The sequence below is a fragment of the Gobio gobio genome, assembly GCF_949357685.1.
Source record: "Gobio gobio genome assembly, chromosome: 5".
Taxonomy (NCBI): domain Eukaryota; kingdom Metazoa; phylum Chordata; class Actinopteri; order Cypriniformes; family Gobionidae; genus Gobio; species Gobio gobio.
This window is the reverse complement of record NC_137101.1, coordinates 60,308,238-60,324,377: the sequence shown is the minus strand read 5'-3', so window position 1 is coordinate 60,324,377 and position 16,140 is coordinate 60,308,238. Positions and strand designations below refer to the sequence as shown.

Below are 16,140 nucleotides of genomic sequence, written 5' to 3'. Positions count from 1 at the left end.
TCCTAATAATCAAACTAAATCATAATACTTATTAATGTTAATAATAATATACTAATATAATAGGACTCCACAACAACAACAACAACAAAAACATTCAAAAATGTATTGTCCCTGTTTTTTAATTAAAATATAATAACAAATGAGATTTGAGTGATATTTTGACCACTCAAATCGGACATTTTCCCGTTTTCCATTTCAGAAATATGGTCACTGTTTTCACTACATTAGTTTGAATCACTACATTGTAGTGATGAGAAATATTTGCAATATATTTAGTCATGGATTATTATCATTTAAAATGTTCGAAATAGTTTATTTTTTTTCAAATGTTTGAATTTTGTATGTGTTTATATGTTCCAAAGTTTAATCAATCAGACACTGATGGCACAGTGCTCTGTTTTAAGTCTTTTTTTTTCAACCAAAAATGCTTTGCGCTGGTTAGGGGGTTCTTGGCTGAAAAAATATTTCACAGGGGGTACATCACTGAAAAAAGGTTGAGAACCCCTGCCCTAGGCGAATGCGTTTCGTACCAGATGGTCCAGGCTGTTGGTCATCTGGGAAGGCGAAGGAAGGAATCGTGGTGTCCTTCAGAGTGGCTCTCTTCATTCCAAGCACATTCGGTTCATAGTATTCCTGCTTGAAATGGCGACTGCACACCCTCCGTATTTTCAGGTTTTCCATATTAGTGTCCTCTCCAAAATTTGGGTAGTGGATAGCCCACAGCCACTGTTTGCACCGCTCCAAATATTTAACCGGCAAATGATGAAAACTTACTGCTTGTCGTTTTCTGGTTTTGGCTGTACACCCCAGTACAAAGCAATTTAGCACCACTTGGATGGAAAATACACTACTATTTAAGTTATTTTAGGAACTAGCTCGTCACGGAGACTCAGGATATAACAGCGTCTTATTAGTTTCTTGTTAACTAATGTTGACCGGTAGGCGTGGCTTGGGAGTGGCCTCATAGGGCAGCAAAGCAAGTGCATTCTGGGAGTTGTTGTCTTTCATCCACATGAGCCAAAAACACATTTTCTGGCTTTTCTCAGTCTAGAAGGCACCAAATTCGGAAATAATTGGACATTTCTACTACATAAATGACCCAGTTTAAATACACATTCATCTTCCCAGCACTGAAGTACCCATTTAATAAAGCCTGAACCTTGCCTTGTCAATTCAAATAGTTATTCACCTTAGTGTGTGACCCCCTTGTCTAGAAGAAATTAAGAGATGTCTCATCAAGCCATTTATAGTCTGGATTAATTTAAGTAGAACTAGCCTAGTTTTGACTTAAAAACTGCCCCTCGGAGTTTGCGTCATTTGAAGAGTTAGAGTCATCTCTTCACAGGTGTTGGGGCATCTGAATTCTTCATAAGAGGCTGAATCCAAACTGCAGCTGACGTACACATAATATTTATACTTCACCAGCTAATTACTCTTCGACAGCGACACCATAGAAACATACAGAGCTACTGCAAAAACACAAGTTCAAAGACAATATTGTAAAGATGACTGTGTGCGTTTTTTTCTCTGCCACATAACGTCTACATATGAATATAAATCTTATGCTGAATCTGCATTTTTTTAAGAAAGGAAAATAATGTTGAAGAATAAGTAACTGAGATCTGTCAGATTTCTTAATTGAGAAAAAAATAATATTCCGTTTTCCACCACATTCATCTATAATGTACTTTTGCATGCTTGTCTAGTCCCTAAAAAAAAGATTTCAATATATTGACAAATGTTTACTGTTTCTGATAAGAAAAACTCTCTCTAAAAAAAACTTTAAAAAAATCACACAAAAATTGGTTTGATATTGAAAAAAGTTCCCACCCCAGTGTATAAATGTTGTTAAGCCATTAACAGGATTTCACATATTAGATGTGGTTCAAACTCTTTCTTTGGTTGTTATATTTAGCACAACATTTAAATATGTATTTCACCAAGAATTTAACACCGGTGTTATATGTTTTATTAATTGTATGCACATTTCTGACTGTAGTGTGTGATCAGGACTTTTATTTTGTAGTGGCGATGTGATGTCATAAGGCTGCGCCACACTCCTGCATCTGTTGTGATTCTGCTGAAGAAAGGTTTGTGTTTAAAGTGTTTAAATCCATGCAAAATGTTCAGGCAATTTTATAGTTTTTGAACTGTTAAATGAATGTTTGATTATTGAATGTAACATTGTAATGCGTTATCTAACATTAATGAACTCTATTTTTGTGAGCAAAGCTATGAGTAACAGAAAAGATGCGTCTCATTTCTCTCTATATATCTTGAATCAGTTTATCATAAATGGATTCGGTCACTGGCGAGTAGAGATGAGAGAAACTGAGCATTTTTTCTTTTTTTATTCAACATTGCAAAACATCACAGTATTAAGCAATACAGATAGACATGGAAACAACAAAACAAAAAAGACAAGAAGATACACAGACACAGATAAGCTGCCAGGGTAACATAAACAACAACGTAAAAAAAAAAAGTACACCTTAAGAGGACAAAAAGGTTGAATATAGCGATGCAGTTTTAATTGCTTGGAGATTAACAGAAAAATCACTCACAAAATACGATTAGATAAACATTAACAAATCTGACCAAAATGTCTCTGTGTGGGTTGCCAAAACAAGTGAATGACATCTTCCTCAGAAGAGTGACAGAAACGGCAATCAACTTCAATGTCTGATTTATATTTACTAAGACTAACTTTGATTGGGTAACATTTGTCGACTAATTAAAATGTTATTTATTTTTTATTTTATTGGTAAGCAGATACTTATGAGACATAGACCATACTTTCTCCCACTGTAAATTCTCTACAATATTATTCGAATATGGTATTATATAAGGAATTGTTATTATCTCTCTGGAAGAGAGCTCTGATTTTATAATTCTCCTTTTGTTGCTCTACAGAAAAACATACATTTCACATAATTTTGTCAGTTAGGTTCATGGCCATGGAAATGTAGAACCTTGCAACAGAAAAGACACTCCAGAGGTAATGGCATTGAAGACAACGGCATATTAATTAGCAGTTATAGGAATCGTATATTTCTGTAAGAAATCGGAATAGTTATAAAGTCTGCCCTGTGAGTTAAAAAGCTGTCCAACTAAAAGAAGGTCATTTTTGAACCAGTTGTCAAAGAAAAGTGATTGATTCTTGTAGAGAATATCCTTATTGTTCCATAAGTAATATCTGTGGAGAAAAGTTATGTTTGTATATTAGGGACCATGCCAAGAGCATCTGCTTATGGAAATCTTTTCTAACACCATAGTTACAAAGTAGAAGAAAATTCAGCCCATTCACTTTAGAGAAAATATTATTTGGGTTAATATTCCAAAGTGAAGAGGGATTATTAAGGAAATTTCTAAGCTAATTAATTTTAAAAGTGTTGTTTAAGGTAGTAAAATCTTTTTTTTTAAATCCAATCCCGCCCTGTTTTAATGGATTCATCATTACTGATTTTCTAACAAAGTGAGTTTTATTTTTCCAAACAAAATTATTTAACATCCTATCAACCTTTTTTTTATAGTTACTTTATCAACCTCCAAGGAATTTTAAAGCAGAGGCATCATTCAAAAACAAAGTTGTGTCTTCAGCCAGTTGGCTAATAATAATTTCTATCGTCAATAGTGATACCTTGTAAATTACTACTGGAAATATGCAGAGCTAAAAATTGAGAGGCAAGCAAGAATAAATGGACAGCCTTGTCTTACTCCACATGACAAATCGAATCTTGGTGAGGTTCCAAATTTTAATTTAATAACACTATTATTATTATTTCTATATAATGTCCTGATGGCGCTACAAAACGAATCTCCAGACCCAAATTCGGCAAGAGCTTGAAATATGAAATTATAGTCAAGTGAATCAAAGGCTTTGTAGAAGAAAAGTAAGTAGCTGTCGTTAGCTGTATTATTCGTAATGTGACGTTATTCCATAAAACCTGATTGTGATTAATTGATAATACATTTCAAATTAAAGCTAATCATTATTTAAGAGGGTATTTGGGCAATTTTCTAAACATTCTTTATCTTTATTGGGTTTGGGTATCAAGTTGATGATCCCTTGTGTCATGGTTGGTGGAAGCGCTTCCAATTCCAAACTTTCCTCGAACACTTTTTTGTAAGAAAGGCGATAAGCTCTCAGCAAACATCTTGTATAGCTCAGAGGTTAACCCATCATAGCCGGGACTTTTATTATTCTTTAAACACTTTATAGCCTGTAGGATTTCTTACATATTTAAGGATGGAGCTATTTAATTTCCAGAGAAACGGTTTGGAGGTATTAATTGCAATATTTTACGATTAAATTTAATAAAATATAAATGGCATTATGGTCAGTGAGTGGACTGTTGCTAAAAAGAAAACAGGCCTCTGAAGCCTGCTCTCTTCCCCTCCTTTCTTGCTCGCTCCACAAGTGGCCAAAGTTTGTTCCTAGCGTCTTTGGTGTTTTGCGTCAAGTTTTCAAACATCCTGATTTTCTGTTTTTTAAGAATGGCCGTGGTTCTGGCATCCCTCAGATCTTATCTAGAACATTGCATGACAGAAACTGCACGATGATGCGCCGGTTTGCATGAGCTCCCTCTGGAGAAACGGTGCCGAATAGATCGATTACAATCTTCTCACTGCTCCTGAATACCGGACACTCGTAGATTCCACCTCCTCTTGTAAGCGTCCAGCTCCTCGCATTTGTCACATAGCACACCGTTCTCGTTTTCGAGTGTTTCCACCCACCTCTATAATGAGCTCAATTTGATTGACACCTCTTCTACTTGGTTGCTCTTAAAGCCAAGCGACCAAATTTCGACTTTTTAGACGGTTGTTTAGGAGTTTGAGGCAGGGGAACTTTAAATCCTAAGGGATTCTTAGCATCATTCACTTTCAACACGGCATCCAGAGATTTCTTAGCGTAAGAATGCATGGCACCTCGAGTGGGCTTATCTTCGTCCATCGCGCTCGTTGAAAGTTAGGAAAACGAAAAAAGACTTACTCAAAACAATAAAGGAATAATGTACTGTAAATGCAACAAGAACAAACAAACACAAACATGTGTAATGAGAACTTTTACTAATCAGCTACAAATGTTTTCATGAAACTGTAATCTATTTAATATAAACTACAAATCAATAAATGTAAAGCTTAAATGTCTAAATATGAGTCAACTATATAGTTTATTTTACTAATTTGTTGCTAATTTAGATTTTTTTTGTCTCAGTAACTCTGGCTGACTCTCTTACTCAGAAATTTAGTTTGCATTTATTTTTGTAATTATTCTTATCTTAAAGATGGCATTTATTAAAGAAGAGAGTGAAGATGTGAAGATTGAAGAAACATTCGGAGTGAAACATGAAGAAACTGAGGAACAAACAGGTTGGTTTCATTCTCAAAGCTGAACTCAGTCGTTTGATCCTTATTCAAATTTTCAGCTCTTCATAAATGAGTGATATTTTTAAAGAGTGTTATAATTAAAGCACTTTTATTTGACATGAAGTGGGTTGCCTCATGCGGACAGACATGTAGAGATCAGACAAATACTAATGCTGCCTTCACTCCATGATCTTGGCATTTTATTTGTGTTATTTTTAAATGGTCTACGCAACTCAAATGATGCTGTCTTCATCCTCACATAAAAAAGGGTCAAGGTACGCACGTCCAAAGCATCTTAGCCAGGTGCAAGATCAAAAAAATATATCAGATAATACAAAAACATTTTTGCACAATGTTATTCTCCCTTTATTTAGAAAATTTTAAAAGTGGCAACATTTTGGTCAAGCACGCACATATATATGTGTAGTACTTAAATCACATCCCTGGGTTTCTGTCAATCTCATGTCAATCTTGAGTATCTATAGAGTAGTATTGCATCCTTCATATCTCCGAAAATCTTTAGTTTTATCAGATTTATAAAAGACAGATACGCTGTACCGAGTCTTTCCGGGAAAAAAAAACAAGCGGCTGGAGGCGTATCGTGTGGGGGAATCTAAAGAGTCAACGTTCATGTTGTTTACTTGATGTGCACTTGCGCGCCGATAGCCAACAACACACAGACATTTGAAGCAGTTTTACTCACCGCCTTTAATCCAACGCATGACCGTGAACCTTTCTCGTCAAATCCAGAGTTGAACTGGGCCTTGTTTATAAAACAATCATCGTCAAAATGTAGGGAACGAACAAACACACTTGCAGAACTCTGTTGCTGCTCCGGAAAAACAAACTCCATCCACTGTCCCCTTAACGCTGGGTTCTTTGGGAAGCTGAACAGGATTGTCTTGCCAACTTCTTTGGTGACATTGTTGATTTTGTGAATGTCCTGCGACCCCCCCCCCCCCAAGTATCATATACACAACAAAGTACTGATCTGATTAATAGATTCAGGGATAGAGGTTTTAATGAAGAATGGATACAGTCTGGAGTTAGGAGATTTGAAAATGAAAACCAGTCAGTATCTGGTGTGACTTAAGTGCTGTAACAAGTCTCAGTTAATAATTTCAGACTGATGAAGAGAGGCGTGACGTGCGCCCTCTTCAGCTCATTAAAGACCACCCTCGCCGCTGCATTCTGGATCAGTTGCAAGGGTTTGATAGTGCATGCCGGAAGGCCCACTAGAAGAGCATTACAGTAGTCCAGTCTGGAGAGAACAAGAGCTTGGACCAGGAGTTGTGTGGCCTGCTCCACGGGTTGAAGCGACCCCAATTATGTGATATTTAGCCCCGGGAATGCGAATTTTAGTAGGCAACCATGCCAAAAAAACACATATTTTACCCCCAAATGTGATTTTTACCAGGGAAGCCCCCCTGAAACCCTATTGGGCTTGTTTTGAGTAGCAATTGGGCGGGTTTTGTTGTGAAAACCTGGCAACCCTGGGCAGCGGGAAACACAAACACACCAGGCTTGTTCGAGATGCATAGGCGCTGCGCAGACCGATCCACGTATGATATAAAAACACTGTATGAGCGAATCAAAAGCATAAGGAGTCATATGCTCTCACTGGACTTGATCAGTCTCTTCACAGCACCGCTGTGAACAAGCCTTCCATCAACAATGCAAACGTTGCGTTTCTATTGATTCATATGGCTTTACGATCCTACATCAGTATCAAAACACAGCGAATCCAACGCATTCATGCAGTTCGCCGTAATTTGTATAGACGGAGATTACAAACGAGCAGCAGCTGTTAGCGCCATTAGCTGCTATTTCAAAAATGGCGGATCAAGTTTGTGTTCGTCTTGTTGACCCCGCCCCCAGCGCCTGATGTAATCGGTTACATTTACATTTATGCATTTAGCAGACGCTTTTATCCAAAGCGACTTACAACTTGGGGGTACAATAAGCGATTGGTCGTGAAGAGTCGAGTGAGCGCAACAAGTGCCTGAAATACTTAGTCCGTGTACATTTCTCAGTGTAGCACAGGCTAGAGTAGGGAGGGAAAGAGGAGGAGAAAGAGGAAAGGAAAGATTTTTTTTTTAAGAGGTTAAAACTCTTTCTTCGGTTCTTTCTTCTAGCCCTGTTCTAGACCAGCAATGTTTTGGTGCTACTTAAGAAGCACTTTTCCTGGCTCGGAACTGGGGCTTTGGGTGTGGAAACACAAAGAACCGATTTTAAACTAGGCTCTGGCTCCGATCTAGCTCTAGCACTGCCTTGGTGGAAAAGGGGTACCTGAGAGGTAAGACTTGAACCACTAGAGAACAGTTCCTGAGATGCCCATCTTCATGAGAGTTGACAGGAGGGTCTGGTGGTTAACTGTGTCAAAAGCAGCAGACAAATCCAGTAAGATAAGTACTGTGGATTTGGAAGCTGCTCTTGCCTGTCTCAGTGCTTCGGTAACCGAGAGCAGGGCAGTCTCGGTTGAGTGGCTGCCTTTGAAGCCGGATTGGTTGTTGTCCTGGAGATTGTTCTGTTCAAAGAACATAGAAGTTGGTTGAACACAACTCGCTCAAGTGTCTTTGCAATAAAAGGCAGAAGGGATATCGGTCTGTAGTTTTCTAGAAGTGCTGGGTTTAGAGAGGTTTTCTTAAGCAGTGTGGTTACCCGAGCCTGCTTAAATGCTGTGGGGAAGGTCCCGGTGTGAAGAGAGGTGTTGACAATGTGAGTACCGGAGTAATTGAGGAAGAAATGGCCTGAAGGAGGTGAGTGGGGATAGGATCAAGCGGACAGGTAGTGGGGTGATTGGAAAGGATGAGTTTGGAGACTTCTGCTTCGGAGAGCAGAGAGAAAAGGAGGGGGGGGGGGGGGGGGTGATGGTTGATGATGTGCGTGTCAGGATCCGCTATACACGCTATGAACACGTATTAAACACGTTATGAATTGTAAGTTGTATGATTTGGTCATAAGTTTATGCCAAATGTACTATATTAGTTTATATAGTCGTTATATTTACTTTAACTGTTAGTAATTTCTTAATTTTTGTTATATGATTAAATAAACTTGAAAACAATTTATGAAGGTAACTGTGTAAATGATATTTAAAATCATTGTATAATTGGATTTTAGAAGTTAATACTAAACCTGCCTTATGTGCAATTTAAATTGATTAAACTGATTTAGATTTAAATGTTAATTATAATTTAAAGGTCCCATTCCGCATGATCCCATTGTTCAAACTTTAGTTAGTGTGTAATGTTGCTGTTAGAGCATAAATAATACCTGTAAAATTATAAAGCTCAAAGTTCAATGCCAAGCGAGATATTTTATTTAACAGAAGTTCCCTTTCAAAGCCTACAGCGAACGGCTGGCTTGGACTACATCCTGGTACTTCCTGCTATAATTACGTCAGTAGAGCAGTAGAACAGACTAACCTCCGCCCACAAAGAAACGCGAAAAGGGGGGCGCGGTCTTGTTGCTGTCCCACGTGGAGAAGCGGACGGTCGCGTGGAGAAAAGGAACTGTTGCGTTGAGTGTGTTTATCGCCATGTCGTCGAGACGCTGTTATTTTCATCCAGGAGTCAAATCACCTTTGTTTGGCTTTCCCAGGGACGCTGTAGAGATTATTGAACGCATTCATCTCTACGTTAAGAGGCGTGACCTTTCCAACATGCGCTAAGCTGCTGTCGAATCACAACACAGGAACTGCTGGCACGTGCGCTAAGCTGCGGTCGAATTACAACACGGTAAGCGCTGGCACAATCAGAACTCGTTACGTGTTTCTGAAGGAGGGACTTTATAGAACAAGGAAATCACCAGCCGTTTTTAGGACAGTGGAAACAGCGGTACACAGATAAGTACATTGTGTGAAAAATACTGTGTTTTTTTACACGCGAAACATGAACACATGTTATATTGCACACTGTAAACACAATCAAAGCTTCAAAAAAACACGAAGAACGGGACCTTTAATGTATTTAAAGAAAGAGATACAATTTGTTCAATAAACCTCTGTTTAATAAAAAGAAGCTATTTTATGTTTAGTTTTCTCCCCCCTGCTGTACCGAACCTTCACTTCGATACCGAGGTACTTACCGGAACTTCATATTTGTGGACCATTACACCCGCTGAGTTTCAATTGTAAACTGGATTTCAACCATCTCATTACTCTCTAGATTTTACAAATATGCAGAATGCGAAAGACTTTAGTTGGCCTGAGTTTTATTCACACATGGTGAATAACCATTTCTTCATTGTGAGGAAAACGCTCCAAAATATCAGGTTGAGTCAGTACCCAGATTCTTGTGGTTGTACTCTCGGGCATGTTGTTTTACATTTTCCATCCATCCATCCATCATCTTCTGCTTAACCGGGGCCAGGTCGCGGAGGGCAACAGTCTAAGCAGAGACGCCCAGACTTCCCTCTCCCTAGCCACTTCCTCCAGCTCTTCCTGGGGGACCCGAGGCGTTCCCAGGCCAGCCAGGAGACATAATCCTGTGTCCTAGGTCTTCCCCGGGGCCTCCTCCCGGTGGGATGTGCCTGGAACACCTCCCTGGGAAGGCGTCCAGGAGGCATCCGAAATAGATGCCCGAGCCACCTCAGCTGGCTCCTCTCGATGTGGAGGAGCAGCGGCTCTACTCCGAGTTCCTCCCGAGTGACCGAGCTTCTCAGCCTATCTCTAAGGGAGTGCCCAGCCATCCTACGGAGAGAGCTCATTTCGGCCGCCTGTATCCGGGATCTTGTCCTTTCGGTCATGACCCACAGCTCATGACCATAGGTCAGAGTAGGAACGTAGATCGACCGGTAAATCGAGAGCTTTGCCTTACAGTTCAGCTCCTTCTTTACCACGACAGACCGGTACATCGACTGCATTACTGCAGAAGCTGCACCGATCCGTCTGTCAATCTCCCGTTCCATCCTTACCTCACTCGTGAACAAGACCCCAAGATACCTGAACTCTCCACCAACCTGAAGTGGACAATCCACCCTTTTCCGACTGAGAACCATGGCCTCGGACTTGGAGGGGCTGATTCTCATCCCAGCCGCTTCACACTCGGCTATAAAACCGCCCCAGTGCACGCTGAAGGTCCTGGTCTGAGGAGGCCAACACGACAACATCATCTGCAAAAAGCAGCGACGAAATCGTATGGTCCCCAAATCGGATACTCTCCGGCCCATGGCTGCGCCTAGAGATTCTGTCCATAAAAATTATGAAGTTTACGAAGGCGCAGGGAAGCGACCCTCTCTTTCACCGGGGTGAACTCCAACACATGGTGGCTGAGCTGGGGGGCTATAAGCAAACCCACTCTAGCCCTCCGCCTCTCACCATGGGAAACTCCAGAGTGGTAGAGAGTACAGCCTCTCTCAAGAAGTGTGGTTCCAGAGCCCAAGCTGTGCGTAGAGGTGAGCCCGACTATCTCTAGTCGGTACCTCTCGACCTCCCGCACAAGCTCAGGCTCCTTCCCCGCCAACGAGGTGACATTCCACGTCCCTAAAGCCAGATTCCGTGTCCAGAGATCGGGTCGTCGGGGGCCTCGCCTTCGACTGTCGCCCGATCCACTATGCACCGGCCCCTTACGCTCCCTCCTGCAGGTGGTGAGCCCACAGGAGTGCGGCCCCACGTCACTCCTTCGGGCTGAGCCCGGCCGGACCCCATGGGGGGAGGCCCGACAACCAGGCACTCGCATACGAGCCCCAACCCCAGGCCTGACCCCAGGGTGGGGCCCTGGCTGCGCCATGCCGGGCGACGTCTCGGTCCTTGTTGTAATTGACATCATAAAGGGTTTGTGAACTGTTCTTAGTCTGGCCCGTCACCAAGGACCTGTTTGCCTTGGGAGACCCTACCAGGGGCATATAGCCCCAGACAACATAGCTCCCAGGATCATTCGGGTACTCAAACCTCTCCACCACGATAAGGTGACCGTTCAAGGAGAGGGATTTACATTTTTGTTCAGAAAATGAACGAATGTCTTGCGGGTTTGGAAAGGCATGAGGGCGAGTAATTAATGACATTTTGGGGTTAACTACCACTTTAACACTCTGAAATATTAAATGTTAAAGTAGCGGTTTTCTATTTAATATATCTTAAAATGTAATGTATTCTTATAATGACAAAGCAGAATTTTCAGCAGAATCATCCTAATTTGCTGATTTGGTGTTCAAGAAACCTTACTTCCTAACATGAAATATAATGAACTCTGGAAGTGTGGAACTCATGGTCTTTACTGTCTATTGACCAATTTAATGATTTTTAATTTAATGCAAGACAGAATCTACATAATCAACATTAATATTCAGGGAAAACAGTTAGACTACATTTTATTTGATGGGGTGATGACGGACCTGGACAATGAGTGGGGTGGGGGGGGGGGGGTGGCATTATGGGACCACATTGATCTAAATGCTGCTAAATATGTATGTTGTCTTACGCCATTAAACTTGTATTTGTCTCTGTTCACCTTAGGCCTAATGCCGCTGAAATTGGAAAGTCAAGAATTGAATGAAAATGAAAAGGAAGAGAAAGATCTCTATGAACAGCATCATGATTTCATAACTGAAGAAATATCTTTCAGTTGCTCAGAGACTAAAAAGACTTCCACACGAAAAAGAGCTCAAAAGACAGGAACTAGAACTTTCAGCTGCCCTCAGTGTGAGAAGAGTTTCAATCAACATGGACATCTTAAAGCCCACATGAGAATTCACACTGGAGAGAAGCAGTTTACCTGTCCTCAGTGTGAAAAGAGTTTCACTAATAAAAGAAACCTTGAAGTCCACATAAGGATTCACACCGGAGAGAAGCCTTTCACCTGCCAACAGTGTGAAAAGAGTTTCTCTGATAAAAGAAACCTTCAAAAACACATGAGAGTTCACACAGGAGAGAAGCCGTTCACCTGCCAACAGTGTGGAAAAAGTTTCACTCAAAGTAACTGCCTTAAAGTCCACATGAGAATTCACAATGGAGAGAAACCTTTCACTTGCCAACAGTGTGGAATAAGTTTCACTAGAAGTAACTGCCTTAAAGTCCACATGAGAGTTCACACTGGAGAGAAGCCTTACACCTGCCAGCAGTGTGGGAAAAGCTTCACCAAAAGTAACAGCCTTAAAGACCACATAAGAATTCATACTGGAGAGAAGCCATACACCTGCCAACAGTGTGGAAAGAGTTTCACTAAAAGTAACAGCCTTAAAGTCCACATGAGCGTTCACACTAGAGAGAAGCCGTACACCTGCCAACAGTGTGGAAAGAGTTTCACTGGAAAACGGTGTCTTAATGCCCACATGAGAATTCACACTGGAGAGAAGCCGTTCACTTGTGACCAGTGTGGGAAGAGTTTCAGATTTATAGCAAACCTTAATTTCCACATGAGGATTCACTAAAGAGAGAACTGTTTTAAATGTCTTCAATGTGGAAGGAGTTTCACAGACAGGAATCATCTTAAGAGACGCGTAATAACTCACACCAGAGAGAAGCCTTTCATGTGCCATCATGTGGAAAGAGTTTCAGATTTAAAGGAAACCTTCAGACACACTTAAGAGTTCACACTGAATAGAAGCATTTTACATAAGTTTCACATATACCAGAGACCTGAAACATCATTTGGAAACTCATTCTGAAAATAAATGTTAATGTTCCCCAGTGTAACAAGGAAATTAAATATGAAAGTTAAGCAGATTTGAGGCCCTATTTTTTTTCTTTTCTGTATTTAAAATTTAAAATGGCACCATAAAATATGTATCTGATTCTACCTTTTTGTTGCTTTAAAAAGTTCATAAAGAGAATATAAAGAGATAAAAAAACGAATTCATTTGAATCAAGTGGTTTAGTGTATATTTACTGAAGAGACACAATCACTTTTATGTGATGAACAAATTTAATTTAGTCTTTTATTCACGTACTATATAAACATTGATCAGTGAACATAAACAGAAGCTCAACCATTTTTGATATCAACACACAAGAATGAACCTCATTGGTTGAACCTCGTGTTCAGCAAGAACCAGTGAGCGCCCTCAACTCTCCAAGGTGTGTCTATTCTAGATCCTAGACGCTTGAAACCGGATTCATTTAACCCCTGGAGGACTGTGCTTAAAGAAAATAGTCCAACGCCGTGGAACAACGAGCACACTCGGGCCTTTAAAACAGCAGCCAGAAAAATGGAGCGTTGCTGGAAGAAAACAAAACTGGAGGTTTTTTGCATTTCTTGGAAAGAGAGCATGATCGCATACAGAAAGATCTTAAAACTGCTAGATCTTCTTATTTCTCGACTCTCTTAGAAGTAAACTAACACACCAGGTATTGCTTTTCACCATGTACATGCTGTATCATTTGGAAGCATGGCGTTACTTTTCATTGTTATGCTGACAATACTCAGCTCTATATTTCTTCACACCCTGACGAAACATAATTTTTTAATTACTGGACAAAAAACCTTTGCATGTAGTAACCTAGAATACTGGGTGGTTGCCCTGCTTGCTTAATAAACAAACTCCAGCTGGTCCAAAAAACAGCAGCTCGAGTTCTTACTAGAACCAGGAAGTGTGACCATATTAGCCCAGTCCTGTCAACACTGCACTGGCTCCCTATTAAACATTGCATACATTTAAAAATCTTATTAACTCTTATAAAATCTTTAAAAGCTTATTACTTACTTTGCTCTAAATGGTTTAGCTCCCCAGTACTTGAGCGAGCTCTTAACGTATTATACGACCATGAGAGCAGGACGAGGTTGCGGTCATTAGTGATTAATGAGCGCCAGCTGCATGCCACACTGGCCTCGTGTCTCACGGAGCAGTGACGGCAGCGGAGCATAAAAGGAGGAGCGACGACAGTGAAGGACGAGAGAGGACCAGGCCTGGACTTTACATTGTGTTTTGTTAGGTGTGTGCGCGGCAGTCGTCCGTGAGGGCCTGCAGTTTGTTTATTTATTTATTAAAGTCTTTTGAATGTTTGCTGGTTCCAGCCTCCTTCTTCCCTGAACAAAGAACTGCGTTCATGGGATTAATATCCTGCCATGATTCAAAACTGAAAATAAGGTTCTGAAAGGTTGAAACTGAGTGTTCGAAAACTCAAAATCTTACAAAAAGAAGTTTTGCAAGATCGAAAAATAAGATTTGCAAGCTCGCAAAATGTAAAAAAAATAATATCTCTGCAAACATTTTGTTTTTGAGATTTCCTTCTTCAGAACTGCAAAAAAATGTTTACAATATTGCGCAAACATTTTTTCAGAGTTTCGAATTTGTCACTGTTCTCCCAGTATTGTTTTCCAGATTTGAAACCTTGTAAATGGTGATCTGAAAACTGGTGTGCGAATGTGTGAAAAAAAGTTTTGAAACTCTGAAAACTGAGTTTTGCAGGCTTGCAAAGTGTTAAAAAATGTTTTAAATCTCTGCAAACATAAATTTGTTTTTGAGTTTTCCTTCTTCAGAAGTGCAACACTCTTTTTACGGTGTTGTGCAATAATTTTTTCAGAGTTTCGAATTTGTCACTGTTCTCCCAGTGTATAGTTTGTTTTCCAGATTTGAAACCTTGTAAATGGTGATCTGAAAACTGGTGTGCGAATGTGTGAAAAAAAGTTTTGAAACTCTGAAAACTGAGGTTCGAAAGGGCAAAATTTATTACATTACATTTGCACTCCTATTGCAGACTATTTTTTCAGAGCTGAGTTTACAACACCCACTTTACGGAGATCCGCTCACACAGTTGCGAGCTTGCGACTCGCGTGATTTGTGGCAGCATTGTTACGCAGCTCTGCTCTGAAACGCTGAAACTCAACTGAGCGAAAATGAAGCTTCGCAACCTCGCAATTTAAGAAAAAAAAGCCTGGAGGGAGGGCCTTCTGCTCTTGGCCAATGCTTTGCTGTCTGCTGACGTACAGTCCAATCACAAATCGTATTTACTGGAAAGGTGGGATTGACCGACTGCTCCGCCAATGACGAAAGTGCACAGGATACACGGCTCTCTGGCCACAAGGCGGTCCCGTCTAGAGCTGCAAGAAACGCGTCCATGGCTGGGAGAGAGGTGTAAAACTTTGTTAACAGTACCATGTTGTAACCATTAACTTTAGCTAACTAAAAAGCTAGGTAATACCTGTGAACTTATTAGCATGCTTGTGATCATCTCTGTAGTCACTAGCTAACTGAGGCTGTGTTCGAAACTTTAAAGTAAAGTTATGGTGAATTTTCCAGAGCAGATTCATCACTCCTGACCATGCCTAACGTTAACCCTCAACATGCCATAGTGAAATGTTCATTTTCATTCATTTGGGTTTCGTGGGGTGAAATAATAGCCTACATTAGCCGCGTTTCCACCGCAGGAACTTTCCCCAGGAACTAGGAACTTTGGGGTGGTACGATGGGGTGTGTTTCGACCGCAGGAACCAGGGTCTAAATGAAGTTCTGGGTAAATATTTCCCCCTCCAAAACGGCCCTGCTCCCGGGGTAGTACTTTTTCAAAGTTCGGGAACTTTCGGGGGTGGGACTTGGGCGCTGAACATGCTGATTGGTTGACTCCACGCAGCATTTTATTTCAACCGGCATTTTTAAAATTCTTTTGCGAGGTTCGTTCGTTCTGCGTTCAGTAAATATCAGAACACTTGTGTTGTGTGACTGCGAGTATCTTCAGAAAAAAAAAACATTAAACAGTCAAATACTTTTCAGTGTGATATAAAAAATATACAGAGCCTGATTACTATGTATTTGAGTGTATTAATCAGCGTGATCACAAGCAATTAACATCAAACAGAAGCTAAAGATGCAGGTCCTGTAAGAGGGACAGGA

The 16,140-nt window shown here is 40.5% G+C and overlaps 1 protein-coding gene across 1 annotated transcript; it reads left to right on the top strand.

Moving 5' to 3' along the window:
• The first annotated feature begins 2,024 nt into the window (after positions 1–2,024).
• On the top strand, positions 2,025–14,382 carry LOC307127094 (uncharacterized protein). The gene is made up of 3 exons (XM_079818087.1): positions 2,025–2,090; positions 5,289–5,373; positions 11,828–14,382. The coding sequence occupies exons 2-3, from the start codon at positions 5,289–5,291 to the stop codon at positions 12,739–12,741; spliced, it is 999 nt and encodes a 332-aa protein (XP_079674213.1). The 5' UTR covers positions 2,025–2,090; the 3' UTR covers positions 12,742–14,382.
• Positions 14,383–16,140: the final 1,758 nt, after the last annotated feature.